General features: G+C 43.1%; 1 protein-coding gene across 1 annotated transcript in view; it reads left to right on the plus strand.

Annotated features, from left to right (window-relative positions):
• The window catches only part of nubp1 (nucleotide binding protein 1 (MinD homolog, E. coli)), a 25,704-nt gene that overhangs the window by 117 nt on the left and 10,587 nt on the right, over positions 1–15,000 (plus strand). The window contains exons 2-6 of the mRNA XM_060892193.1: positions 473–577; positions 746–879; positions 11,263–11,331; positions 12,584–12,616; positions 12,753–12,843. Coding sequence (XP_060748176.1) covers positions 473–577; positions 746–879; positions 11,263–11,331; positions 12,584–12,616; positions 12,753–12,843 — 432 coding nt within the window. The remainder of the gene's footprint in view (positions 1–472; positions 578–745; positions 880–11,262; positions 11,332–12,583; positions 12,617–12,752; positions 12,844–15,000) is intronic.

Genomic DNA, 15,000 nt, shown 5'->3' on the forward strand with positions numbered 1-15,000 from the left:
TTGTAGTACTTATGACTCCTGTTTGGCTGGTTATTAGTCCTTTATAAAACCGAACGGATAAACTAGCTGTCATGAACTTTATTCTGGTGTGTCAGTGAGGGCGCGTCCCAATATGTCTCTTGCTCCCTACATAGGGACACTACATAGGGCACAAAGTCAAGGGTTCTACAGTGTATCAAGCGTACTTTGTATTTAAAAATGACAGATTTGAGATTAGACCATCGTAACAGTTAAAAACGACGTGTTTCTGCCTGAACTTTATCATGTTTAGATAAAACTGCGTTTTTTTTTATATCGTTTAAAACAATAATTATATTAATAAATAAATAATGGGAGAGAAAGTGACTTTAATCCAGTTTTTTAAGTTAGCCAGCTAGCTTTAGTGCCCTGGGATTTGTTATTGAGGTGTTGGGAGTTAAAATTGTGTCCATTCTGTGTGTTTTTATTATTATTCCTGTTTTCTATCACATAGATTGTCCAGGAACGAGCAGCGAGCAAGCTGGCAAGTCTTCAGCGTGTCAAGGATGTCCGAACCAGGCCATGTGTTCCACTGGTGCTCCCAAAGCTCCAGATCCTGGTACGGATTCAGTTCCTCCTCATCATCAATCTCCTCTTTTCCCTGATTTCTGTAATTAGTTATTAAACTACGATGTTAGAACTTTGCAGCTTCCACTCGTGACATCAACATCAGTAAACATCACTTGATCTTGTACTATTTCTTCTTCATTTATCGTTGTTTCTTCAGCCATCGAGGAGATCAAGCTGAAGATGTCCACTGTGAAGCACAAGATTGTGGTTCTGTCTGGGAAAGGAGGCGTAGGGAAAAGCACCTTCAGTGCACACTTGGCTCACGCTCTGGCTAGTGATGAATCCACAGAGGTAGGTTTATAATAATAACGTAAAGTAACTTACACACATCTAGCCGTTTCTGTGTCTGAGTAAAACTACAGGTTGAGGAAATAACCAAACGTTTAACAAACCGTTAAACAGTAAATATTTTTACAAGCATTATGAATGAGGAAGCCAGGAAAAGTTCACTGAATTCTACACATGTAAATCTTTACAGTTATGCAAACAAATCCTGTTTGGAATAGAGAGACTTTAAAGTGTAGTTCAGTTCCTCAAATGGAACTCAGAGAGTGAGAGAGAGTTAGTGTGTGTAAGAGAGGATGTGTGTGTGTGTGTGTGAGAGAGAGAGAGAGAATGTTGGTGTGTGTGTGTGAGAGTTAGTGTGTGTGTGTAGAGAGGATGTGTGTGTGTGTGAGAGAGAGAGAATGTTGGTGTGTGTGTGAGAGAGAGAGAGAGAGAGAGAGAGTTAGTGTGTGTAGAGAGGATGTGTGTGTGTTTGTGAGAGAGACAGAGAGAGAGAGAGAGTGAGTGAGAGAGTTAGTGTGTGTAGAGAGGGTGTGTGTGTGTTAGAGCGAGAGAGAATGTTTTTGTGTGTGTGAGAGAGAAAGAGTGAGTGAGTGAGTGAGTGAGTGAGAGAGTGAGTGTTAGTGTGTGTAAGAGAGGGTGTGTGTGGGGGGGGAATGTTTGTGTGTGTGAAAGACAGAGTGAGTGAGTGAGTGAGAGTTAGTGTGTGTAAGAGAGGGTGTGTGTGTGTGTGAGGGAGAGAGAAAGAGAATGTTTGTGCACACACACACACACACACACACACACAATTAATTAACTCTGACTCTCATACACACCCCTGAGTCTAAAATATTCCCCTCCACATTCCCAGCTCTGTTAGAGAAACATGTTAATAAACTCCACTTCAGATCAGAATCTAAAACACAATCTTAAGGCCTTTTACACAGATGTAGAACTCGTTACACGTCTCTCTTCATCATCATGTGTTAGTATCATTAGTCTCATTAGTATCAATGACTTTGTTTTCTTTCTCCGTCTCAGTTGTTTTTTTAATGTCCTGATAATCTCCAGACGCTGCGCTAGGGGGCAGATGTGAGCTGAGTTGTTTGTCTGCTTGCTGTATATACACACACACACACACACACAGAGTTCCTAAACCAAGGGTCACCAACGCGATGCCCGCGGGCACCTGGTCGCCCACAAGGAGCACTTAAGGTGCCCGCGAGGCATGTTCTAAAATAGCACTGGTCAAAATATAGTTCCGTCTAAAAAAATTTCTTGCTGTAGTTTTTGAATAAAAAATGCTCGCATTAATGTAGATTTTAAAATGACGATATTTAATTTCATTTTATTTAATTTAAAACAAAAATGTTTTATGTATATAACGAACTCTGGCCTTTTCTGAAGTCAAATATTGTGCGCACGTAACGTCCGACTCCTGACACAAGGAAGCGGTGCAGCAACAATCAGGAGTCAGTTGTGATTTACCCCCAAAAACATGGCAGAAAAGCGACAGAAAACATACCATTTTCACTGTGTTTGGGAGGAAGAGTTCTTTTTTACGCCAGTCAAAGAAAAGTGTGTGTGTCTCATTTGCGGGACGACTGTTGCGACGGCAAAGCGGCACAATGTGGTGAGACACTTCAGTAGGTGTCACAAAAGTTTCAATGCTAACTACCCACCCGGCGGGGCATTAAGGACAGAAAAAGACGTTAAAAATCCTTTCATGCAAGTGAACATGACATGCACTGTTGAGCAACTAAGTGGTCAGCTAAGTCCAACTATGCTGGACAGGTAAAGATCCTAACGTTGCAAAATGACCTCCACCTCAAAGCCCATCAGTCTGCATCAAACTTTTGGTGCCTTGTGGACACAAAAGTACAGTGGTGTATGAACAGCAGCTATGAAAGTCGCCTGCCTTTTTGGTTCAACCTATCTCTGTGAATCAGCCTTTACTAACATGAACTTTATCAAGAACTAACACAGAACACACCTTACTGATGCACATTTACACATAGACTCACTCAGACTTGCAGTGTCAAATTATTCACCAGATTACAGTACAATGGTGAGCAGAATGCAGTGCCAGGCTTCTCACTAACAGACATTTACAGACAAAGAAAAGATAACTTGTTCATTGAAAACACCATAACATTAAACTAAAAATGGTGCACAGAAATGTGAAAAATTGTTCAAAAAAGACTAGATAACTTGTTGTGACTTGATTAATGATTTCCTTGACATTACTTCCTGACTGTTGGAACAGATAAACAGAAATAAATGTTGCATGTTTAAATATTCCTACCGTCATTGTTGTATAAATCATTGTTAATAATTGTGGGGAATAATTAACATTGACATGTGAGCAGTCTCTTCACCATATTATTATTATTATTAGTAGTAGTAGTAGTAGTAGTAGTAGCATTATTATTATTGGTATTATTATAAAGTGATTTGTGCAGTTTTGCTATTGAGGAGGTTTGTATCAAACCGCTAGCTGTTCGTACGACTCAGTTCCTTTGAAGTAGCCCTCAGTCTTAAAAAGGTTGGTGACCCCTGTGACCTAAACTCTACATTTGCCTGTATGGAATTGTGGTTCTCCTCTTCCTTCTTCTCTTCCTCCTTTTGTCTTTCGTCGCACCTTGAACCACCAAACTGTAGTAAAAACATTTGTAGTCAGTTTATTCGCTCGACCTGCGTGATTCCTGACATTCCTGACATTCTTCACATCTCTGTCTTTTATATCACTTTATTTTCTCTCCTCCTTCCTTTTCCTTGTCTAACTCAGTTCTTTATGATTTTTCTTGTGCTCTTGTTTCCTCATAATTTAAATATTTGATTATTTTTTTCTGCTCAAATTACGTCCATACATAATTCTCTTCAAGATGTTGTTGTTTTATTGCAATAATAATAATAATAATAATAATAATAATAATAATAATAAGGTCACGGTGGCTTAGTGGTTAGCACGTTCGCCTCACACCTCCAGGGTTGGGGGTTCGATTCCCTCATCATCCCTTGCATGTTCTCCCCGTGCCTCTGGGGTTTCCTCCGGGTACTCCGGTTTCCTCCCACGGTCCAAAGACATGCATGGTAGGTTGATTGGCATCTCTGGAAAAATTGTCTGTAGTGTGTGATTGTGTGAGTGAATGAGAGTGTGTGTGTGTGTGCCCTGTGATGGGTTGGCACTCCGTCCAGGGTGTATCCTGCCTTGATGCCCGATGACGCCTGAGATAGGCACAGGCTCCCCGTGACCCGAGGTAGTTCGGATAAGCGGTAGAAAATGAGAGAGTGAGAATAATAATAATGATAATAATAATGATTCTGATGATGATAACAATAATAAATATAGCTGCAAGCAGCGATGTCGGCCTTCGCAGGTTTTTTTATCGCTATACGGTGCCTTACAGAAAACAATGCACGGTGGGCAAGTGCATCAAGTGGGTAAATATCAGTGGACTATTTTATGTTGTTACTGACCCATTTGGGGACTGTAGGTAAATGAAACCCCACATTTTAGACAAATGGGGGCGCTAGTGAGCCACTTAAGAGACACCCCTTTGTCTGACCTTTTTGTCCACACTTAACAGCCGACAAATGTGATGTATGTGTCAAATTTCAAGTTAATCTAAGCAAGCCAAAAGCCTTAAATATGCCTGAAAAAGAAAGTAAAGTTTGACGCGTTGCCATGAGAACAGCGTTCAAGATATCAAAAATCCCTACGCAGTTTATCATCTACAACGTCTAAGCGTCATGTTGACCACTTTTGGTGTCAATCGCATGAATCCTCTAGGAGGAGTATTTAAAAGTTTACCGCATGCAACTGTGAAAAAATCCACCTTTGTGACTGACACACTTCCTGGTGCCTGTTGGTGGCGCTATGTCCGAGATTCACAATAGGCACATCGATGCGATCGGAATCCTTGGCCGAACATACACACCGCGTGTCATCACAATAAGACATTTTTTTGCTTTAGATATTAGACATTTCCTGTTTCTCTGAATTCGCCATAACTTTGTCGCCTCGCCATGGCAGCACCGTTTGAGATATCAAAAATCCCTTCGCAATTTAGCAAGTACAATGTCTCGGCATCATGTTCACCACTTTTGGTGTCAATCGCATGAATTCCCTAGGAGGAGTATTTAAAAGTTCACCGGATGCACTTATAAAACAATCCAAAATGGCCGACTTCCTGTTGGGCGGAGCTCATAGTTTAGAGCGTGAAAGTTGTTCGGGTCGATGAGATCTATATGTGTACCAACTCTCGTACATGTGCGTACGTAATTGCCCGATCTGTGCACCAATGTTTGTTTTTGCATTACAGGGGGCGCTACAGAGCCCCCCTGCCACGCCCGTATTCCAGCCTTTGCCCGAGCCTGGCGTCGTACGGCTCTGACGTGTGTGCCAAATTTCAAGAGTTTTCGAGCATGTTAAGGGACCCCAATTGGCCAATGTGTGGGGGGAAAAAAATAAATAAATAATACTCCCGAGGAAAAACAATAGGGCTTCGCACCATTCGGTGCTCAGGCCCTAATAACGATGATAATAATAATAATAATAATAATAATAATAATAATAATGATAATAATACTTGATTCAGTAGTAAATATTCAGGAAAAAGGAAGTTCAGAGAGAATATTGTTGTACTTCTCTCTTTATTAATCTTACAGCGTTTCCCTTTGTCTCCCTCAAACACACGACACACACACTTTTGTCTTTTTATGCAAATGAGTTAAATTATCAGCTGTAAACATACACAGACACACCTGAAAATAGCCTCATCACGCCTCGCTGCTACTAAACACAAATACACTTCATGATCACGAGGAAGTTTCTCTCCCACCCATCGTACAGGGTCATCGTACAGTGCAAAAGTTTTCACCCCCTCACAGTTTCAATGTGGAAATGGAATTATGCTGCTCCCTAACTTAAAATAGAATGTTAAAAATGAAGCATGGGCTGGTTTTGTGTTTGATTCGACGAAGAAGATTAGAAAGATGAGAGAGATTAGAGCCGAAAGGACGTGAAGAAGCCAGAGGAATAAATACAGTTCAAGTCAAGAAGCTTTTATTGTCATTTACACCATATATAGCTGATGCAGTACACAGTGACATGAGACAACGTTTCTGCAGGATTGTGGTGCTACATAAAGAAAAGACAGAGCTATAAGGAGTTAGTCCTACATACATAAAGTGTATCTGTGCAACCTGGTGTACACAGTGCAGGACAAGACAGACAAGACAGTTCAGGGCAAAAAATTACAAGACAATATACAAAAGACAGAAACAATGGTGACCAGTGTAAATACTGTATGTTCAGACATATTACATGTGCAGAAATACTGGAATCAACACAGTGTTATAGCAGCAGGTCCCTGAGAAATGTGAGACAGCAAAAAGTGTGCAAAAAACAGCATGTAAACAGGTTGATGGATATATATTGGAAGTGTGTGTATTTAGTGGTCTGTGCAGTCCATACAGTTGATGTGTGTGTGTGTGTGTGTGTATGTTGTGCTCAGTACAGCTCAGTTATTAAGGAGTCTGATGGCTTGTGGGAAGAAACTGTTACACAGTCTGGTCATGAGGCCCAAATGCTTCGGTACCTTTTTCCAGACGGCAGGAGGGTGAAGATTGTGTGTGTGTGTGAGGGGAAGAGTGTGTGTGTGTGTGTTGTGAGGGGAAGGGTGTGTGTGTGTTGTGAGGGGAAGAGTGTGTGTGTGTGTGTGTGTGTGTGAGGGGAAGAGTGTGTGTGTGTGTGTGTGAGGGGAAGAGTGTGTGTGTGTGTGTGTGTGTGAGGGGAAGAGTGTGTGTGTGTGTGTGTGTGTGTGAGGGGAAGAGTGTGTGTGTGTGTGTGTGTGTGTGAGGGGAAGAGTGTGTGTGTGTGTGTGTGTGAGGGGAAGAGTGTGTGTGGGGGGAAGAGTGTGAGTGTGTGTGTGTGAGGGGAAGAGTGTGAGTGTGTGTGTGTGAGGGGAAGAGTGTGAGTGTGTGTGTGTGAGGGGAAGAGTGTGTGTGTGTGTGTGTGAGGGGAAGAGTGTGTGTGTGTGTGTGTGGGGAAGAGTGTGTGTGTGTGTGAGGGGAAGAGTGTGTGTGTGTGAGGGGAAGAGTGTGTGTGTGTGAGGGGAAGAGTGTGTGTGTGTGAGGGGAAGAGTGTGTGTGTGTGAGGGGAAGGGTGTGTGTGTGTGTGTGTGTGAGGGGAAGAGTGTGTGTGTGTTGTGAGGGGAAGAGTGTGTGTGTGTTGTGAGGGGAAGGGTGTGTGTGTGTTGTGAGGGGAAGGGTGTGTGTGTGTTGTGAGGGGAAGGGTGTGTGTGTGTGTTGTGAGGGGAAGGGTGTGTGTGTGTGTTGTGAGGGGAAGGGTGTGTGTGTGTGTTGTGAGGGGAAGGGTGTGTGTGTGTGTTGTGAGGGGAAGGGTGTGTGTGTGTGTTGTGAGGGGAAGGGTGTGTGTGTGTGTTGTGAGGGGAAGGGTGTGTGTGTGTGTGTGTTGTGAGGGGAAGGGTGTGTGTGTGTGTGTTGTGAGGGGAAGGGTGTGTGTGTGTGTTGTGAGGGGAAGAGTGTGTGTGTGTGTGTGTGTGAGGGGAAGAGTGTGTGTGTGTGAGGGGAAGAGTGTGTGTGTGTGTGTGAGGGGATGAGTGTGTGTGTGTGTGTGAGGGGAAGAGTGTGTGTGTGTTGTGAGGGGAAGGGTGTGTGTGTGTTGTGAGGGGAAGGGTGTGTGTGTGTGTTGTGAGGGGAAGGGTGTGTGTGTGTTGTGAGGGGAAGGGTGTGTGTGTGTTGTGAGGGGAAGGGTGTGTGTGTGTTGTGAGGGGAAGAGTGTGTGTGTGTTGTGAGGGGAAGAGTGTGTGTGTGTTGTGAGGGGAAGAGTGTGTTGTGAGGGGAAGAGTGTGTTGTGAGGGGAAGAGTGTGTTGTGAGGGGAAGAGTGTGTTGTGAGGGGAAGAGTGTGTTGTGAGGGGAAGAGTGTGTTGTGAGGGGAAGAGTGTATGTGAGGGGAAGAGTGTGTGTGAGGGGAAGGGTGTGTGTGTGTGAGGGGAAGGGTGTGTGTGTGGTGTGAGGGGAAGAGTGTGTGTGGGGGGAAGAGTGTGAGTGTGTGTGTGTGAGGGGAAGAGTGTGTGTGTGTGGTGTGAGGGGGTGTGTAGAACATGGTCAGGATGGGGGGAGGAGGATGTGCCTTTCTCAGCCTTCATAAGAAGTGGAGATGCTGCTGAGCTTTCTTGGTGGTGGAGCTGGTGTTGAGTGACCAGGTGAAGTTCTCTGCTAGATGAACACCAAGACATTTGGTGCTCCTGATGATCTCTACAGATGATTGGTTGATGTTCAGCAGAGAGGCAGTCGCTCTGTCTCCTGAAGTCAACAACCATCTCTTTGGTTTTAAAAGCTTCTTGACTTGAAATACACTTGACACATACTGTATGACCAAACATGATGTTCACCCTCCTCCATATTTTATTTATTTCGAGTGTTTCAGTATTTTTAGTGACGTTGCTGTCACAGGATGCCACGTTTACCTCAAGTCAGTTGGTGGTATTTCTGCCCTGCTAGATACTGTGAAATGTAAGAGGCCATGGAGAAGTTGTTCAGCCACTAAGCAGAAACCCGAGCAAACTCTAAAAATAAGCTACTCAGAGTGGATAAAAAAAGAAACACACCTTCTGTTACAGGAACTTCTACAGAGCTTCAAATTGCCCCTGGGGGTAACAGTCGCTTCAGATGTGCTTCACGGCTGAGCAGCTGCACAGGCCTCAGATCACTCCGCGAGCAGCACAAACGATTCGCCCTCAGTCGATTCGCCCTCAGACGATTCGCCCTCAGTCGATTCGCCCTCAGTCGATTCGCCCTCAGTCGATTCGCCCTCAGTCGATTCGCCCTCAGTCGATTCGCCCTCAGACGATTCGCCCTCAGACGATTCGCCCTCAGTCGATTCGCCCTCAGACGATTCGCCCTCAGTCGATTCGCCCTCAGTCGATTCGCCCTCAGACGATTCGCCCTCAGTCGATTCGCCCTCAGACGATTCGCCCTCAGTCGATTCGCCCTCAGTCGATTCGCCCTCAGACGATTCGCCCTCAGTCGATTCGCTCTCAGTCGATTCGCTCTCAGACAAGTGACTCTTCTGTATTTCAGCTATCTGTAATAAAAATAGACTAAGAATAAAATTACACTAAAATGGATTTTACAGGTTGTCAAAAATTGGGAAAAAAGTTTGTTTTTGTGTTGACTTTTTCCTTGGTCTAGTAAAACTATTATCATTGCACGGCACCCAGCGTGAATTCCCACCTCACTTTGATGAATCATTATATATATAAATGTGTCAATTAATAAATAAATGACGAAGTCTGTAACCTGTCAGTTAGTCATTAAGATTATTCCCTGAGCACATGGAGGAACTTGTAGTGCTGCAGGTCACTAAAGGTGAGATGGAGGTTACATCACAGCGTACCGTGTCTTTGTCCTCTCACACCACCAACGTTTTTTAGTCATTTACAACGTTTTATTCTTAAAACACTCGCATCTTGTTCTCTTACTAATTCCTAGTTATGTTTATCAGTCTGAAACGTCTGTGAACAGAGTTCCTGTTTCCACTTGTGCTATAAACAGTCGCTCATTCACTCGTTACTTTCACTCATGTGAACAAGAAAGCACTTTACTGATGGAGTCTCAGTTCCTCCACCTCAGCCATCGCCGTCGCTCTCCACACCTCCCTAAAAAAACATTATTCACTCAAAATTATTAAAAATACATACAGTTGTGTTCAGAATTACTCAACCCCCACTGAAATTGATTGTTTTGGTCGGTTTGACATTGATTATGATCATTCAGTCATCCTGCTTACAATTAAATCAAAGAGGCACATGTAGGTCAGACAAATATAACATAACATTTATAATGAAATAACCACAAATGTCTTTTCTGAGCTCACATCATTATCAGTTTTATTCAACCCCCAAGTGACATTCAATCTTAGTACTTAGTACAACATCCTTTTACAGTTATAACAGCTTTTAAACGTGAAGCATAGCTTGACACAAGTGTCTTGCAGCGATCTACGGGTATTTTCGCCCATTCATCATGGGCAAAAGCCTCCAGTTCAGTCACATTCTTAGGATTGCGCACTGCAACTGCTTTCTTTAAGTCCCACCAGAGGTTCTCAATCGGATTTAAGTCTGGTGACTGCGATGGCCACTTCAAAATGTTCCAGCCTTTAATCTGCAACCATGCTCTAGTGGACTTTGAGGTATGCTTGGGATCATTGTCCTGTTGAAAGGTCCAACGTCTTCCAAGCCTCAGGTTTGTGACGGACTGCATCACATTGTCATCCAATATCTTCTGGTACTGAAGAGAATTCATGGTACCTTGCACACGCTGAAGCTTCCCAGTACCTGCAGAAGCAAAACAGCCCCAAAGCATGATTGACCCCCCGCCATGCTTCACAGTAGGCAAGGTGTTCTTTTCTTGTTCTTCCTCCTCCAAACATAGCGTTGATCCATGGGCCCAAACAGTTCTAATTTTGTTTCATCAGTCCACAGAACACTATCCCAAAACTTCTGTGGTTTGTCCACATGACTTTTGGCATACTGCAGTCGACTCTTCTTATTCTTTGGGGACAGCAAGGGGGTGCGCCTGGGAGTTCTGGCATGGAGGCCTTCATTACGCAGGGTGCGCCGTATTGTCTGAGCAGAAACTTCAGTACCCACATCTGACAAATCTTTTCTCAGTTCCTCAGCAGTCACACGGGGACTTTTCTCCACTCTACGCTTCAGGTAGCGCACAGCAGTCGAAGTCAGCATCTTCTTTCTGCCACGACCAGGTAGCGTTTCAACAGTGCCCTTTGCCTTGAATTTGCGAATGATGCTTCCTATGGTGTCTCTTGGTATGTTTAACATCTTTGCAATCTTCTTATAGCCATTGCCCTTCCTGTGAAGAGTAATCACCTGTTCTCTTGTCTTCCTGGACCATTCTCTTGACCTCACCATGTTTGTAACCACACCAGTAAATGTCTAGAAGGAGCTGAGTATCACAGTCATTTTAAAGCTGCCTAATTGGTGCTTATTAGGCTTTATTGCTGCTCCCTGATATCCACAGGTGTTTTCAATACCTGATTGAAAACACTTCATTGAACCTCTGTTCTTCAGAGTGGTAGTCTTTAAGGGGTTGAATAATTATGTCAATGAAGAATTCACAAAAGAAACATTTACTACTGTATTACAAAACTAATTGATGTCATTTTAGTTGCATATGGTTCTTTAAGAAGTCCTTGTAGGATTTCATTTTGAATACAATTACAAATGTACACTAAATTCCCTAAAACCATTTACAGCATTGGGGGTTGAATAATTTTGAACACAACTGTAATTACATATAAAATAATACAAGATGGTCGTTTCACGTCGTGACGATTAACAGCTTCTCGTCTTTAATTACAGGTGGCTCTGCTGGACGTGGACATCTGTGGACCATCGATACCCAGAATGATGGGGCTGGAAGGAGAGCAGGTACCACAACACACTGCTTCAGTCACCGACGGTTAAACCTGGGGTGGGGAGAGTAAAAAGGGAGAGAGGGAGGAAGGGAGAGGGTTAGGGATGAAGTGATGAGAGGGAATGGGAGGGAGGGAAATAAAGGGAGGGAAGGAAAGAGGGAGAGGGAAGGGGAGGGAGTTGATGAGAGGGGAAGGGGAGGGAAAGGGAGGGAGAGGGAAATAGGGAGCGGGAAAGGGAGGAAGGGGAGGGAAAGGGAGGGAGAGGGAAATAGGGAGCGGGAAAGGGAGGAAGGGGAGGGAAAGGGAGGGAGAGGGAAGGGGTGGAGCAGAAGAGAGAGGAACTCGTATCTAAAGAAAAAAATCCAAATGAAGAGCACCAGAATTTTTCATTAAAGAAGAACAAGAAAATGTCACAAAAGGCAGTGGAACGTTATTAAAAGGTTGTTAATACGTTATTAATAGGTTTTAACTGTAAGCTCATATTTTACATGTAATCCTATAAAGTGTTCAGCAGTTCATCATGTGACACTGGATAGAAATCCGTCCTGTAGCTGCACCCAGTCGGGTCATTAACGTTACAACATCACTTTTTTTTTTTTTTTTTATCAAAAATCCTACAATAAACATCACGTCTTTGTTCCTCTTCGTTTCTTCGTAGCTTTTCTCTAGAAGTTTCCATTCCACTTTCTGCTCTCCATGTTGCTCAATAACGCGACCGGAGCCAGATTTCTCACTAACATTCAAATCCGTGTTATAAATAAGTGTTATTTAGTGTCTCACGTCTGCGGAACGTTTCTGTCTTTAGTCATTTACAGAAATGTGTGTTTTTAAACATGTAAATGTTTGGCGTGTGATTTTTGGTGTAGGTTTTTTTCCCTTTCCTCTTTAAGCTCTTGGTTCAGCAGCGTATAGACGGTTCCTCTTTTCTATTACGGCTCTGTTCCTCACAAACCGCACCGCATGCTCTTTACTCACCTTTACACTCTAGTTTTGTAAAATAAATGTTTTCTGTGATGAAGGTCTTCAGTTTTAGATTAAAAACACGTCCTGAAGAGTTTTATGCTTTTTACACCTCAGCAGTGTGTCTGTGATTTACACAGTTTATTAATTATAGCTACAGTGTGTGTGTGTCTGTGTGTGTGTATTCTTGATCTTGTTTTTGAGTGTGTGTGTGTGTCTGTGTGTGTGTGTGTATTCTTGATCTTGTTTTTTGAGTGTGTGTTTATGATCCAAGTGTGTGTGTGTGTGTGTGTGTGTGTGTGTAGGTTCATCAGAGTGGCTCTGGCTGGTCTCCCGTGGTGAGGATCTGTGATATTTATATTATATTTTATATATTCACACAAATGTTAAAAGGTTAAGCTGCATGTTTGTGATTGTCATTAATGTCACATTGGTGTGTGTGTGTGTGTGTGTGTGTGTGTGTGTTCTTCTCAGTATGTAGAAGATAACCTGGCCGTCATGTCCATCGGCTTCCTGCTCAGCAGTCCTGATGATGCCGTGATCTGGAGAGGACCGAAGAAAAACGGTGGGTGAAGCAACAGTGATTGTGAGGAGAGAGGAGAAAGAGAGGAGGTAGAGATTAGAGGAGAAAAAGAGGAGGAGAAAGAGGGAAGGGAGAGAGGAGAGGAGAAAAAGACAAGGGGAGAAAGAGGAGAAAGAAAGGAGAAAAGATAAAGAGGAGGAGAAAGAATGGAGGTGGAGAGGAGAAAAGGAGGAGGAGAAAGAGAAGAGGAGAGGAGAAAGAGAGGAGGAGAAAGAGAAGAGAAAGAAGAGAAAGAGGAGGAGAAAGAAGAGAGATGAGAAAGAAAGGAGAAAAGAGGAGGAGAAGGAGATGAGAGAGGAGAAAGAGGGAAGAGGAGAAAGAGCGGAGAGAGAGAGACTCTACCAGTTTTGACATATTTCTCAGCACAGTGGTAACTTCTTCCTCCTTCTTCTCTTCTTCTTTTTCTTCAGCTGTCTGTTTTTCCACATTTAAATATTCTAACAGCACAGAAGGTCACTACATTTACCTGGTAAACAGGAGCTCATGAGGTGGTTACTACAGTCTACTGAGTTCTTTCTAAACAGTATTTAGACCGAGTTTCACTTCCTCCCTCCCCCCCAAACGGTTGATCTGCACTGGTGCACATTCTGTGTCCATCAGCTGCTCTGCTGTTTGTGACACGGTTTCATTTCTGGTGTGCACCAACAACCGTATCTGATACGAGAGAAAGAGCGTTTTAGATCAACATCTGTCAGGGTTTACGCAGAACACATCAACATCTGTCAGGGTTTACGCAGAACACATCAACATCTGTCAGGGTTTACGCAGAACACATCAACATCTGTCAGGGTTTACGCAGAACACATCAACATCTGTCAGGGTTTACGCAGAACACATCAACATCTGTCAACATCTGTTACCCTTTTCTGCGACACACAAAAAGTCGTCTGTTACAAAACTTTAACGCATGGAAGGAGTCTCAAGTGTCAGCTGTTGCCATAGAAACGTATTTAAACCAGTGCGTTAGTTAGAAATAAACCTGTGATTTCCTGCCACACTCTTTCAGCTGCGTCCGACACCGCTTACTTCCATCCAATAATTAGGCAAAGTTTTTTTTTTTAGGCGGTGGTTTTGGACGCAGCGTAGTAAACCATCTATCAAACTGATGCCTCGCATCTCTACTTCTAATGACTTTTTTATGGCGGATGGCAAACCAACTTTTGGTGCATTCACCGCCACCAACTGGACTGGAGTGTGAAGCACTAGTAAGCAGATGACGCCTCACGTCTCCATCATCCTCGCGTCTTATATATATTTGTGTTCATCAATTTATTAAGGTTCCAAGCAGAGACGGTTTTAGGATTTCATCTTTAGGGGTTTTAGCCCTCAGTGAGACTTTAAAACAAGAAGAGATTTATATTATATATTATATGATAACTCTGGTAATAAGAATAGTGAAATTTCACTGCTTTTGGTTGCCGTCTTTGCGGCGATTAACATTATAGATAAACGCATCCAGCTCTGACTGCGCGTGCACGCTGCACGTACCTGTGCTTCTCCGTTCAAATAACACACTTTTTAAAGACTACAACACACGCGCGTAAAAGCAAAGTAAAAAAATCGCTCTTGGATCAAACTGATAAATAATTTTCTTTCCCATCCATGACATGTCCTGCATTTTAACGTAGTTTTTATTGTTTATTTATGAAAGTAAAAATTATACTTATAGTTTTAGGGTGGCTGAGATGACAGACAGGGGGCTGGAGACACCCTAAAGCAGGGTTCCCACGCGTCCTGGAAAACCTGGAAATCCTGGAAAATTAATGACCAATGTTCCAGTCCTGGAAAACACATGGAAAATGAGAGAAAACATAAATTGTCCTGGAAAAAATCTTGTTGTCCTGGAAAATTATTATTTTTAAATGTTCTTGATCATTTAAAGAACAGTTTACAACTGGTCGAAACAATTAACGTTAGTAACAGAAAGCGCTCTGTTCAGGGACGCTGAGTTTTCACGGGTTTTTTGTTATGCTGTTTAATCTCGCTGTGACGGATGACGCTGTCTTGTGTCGACGGTTTCAGGTGCTAGGAATGGTTTAAGTGCTCGAATGTTTTCAGCAAATGGTGACGGGTAAGCAGGTTATATTAACCTTGTTAATCTGAATATCATGTGCAAGGGGAATGCACAGCAAACTAAAG

This window comes from Tachysurus vachellii, chromosome 18 (assembly GCF_030014155.1).
Source record: "Tachysurus vachellii isolate PV-2020 chromosome 18, HZAU_Pvac_v1, whole genome shotgun sequence".
NCBI lineage: Eukaryota > Metazoa > Chordata > Actinopteri > Siluriformes > Bagridae > Tachysurus > Tachysurus vachellii.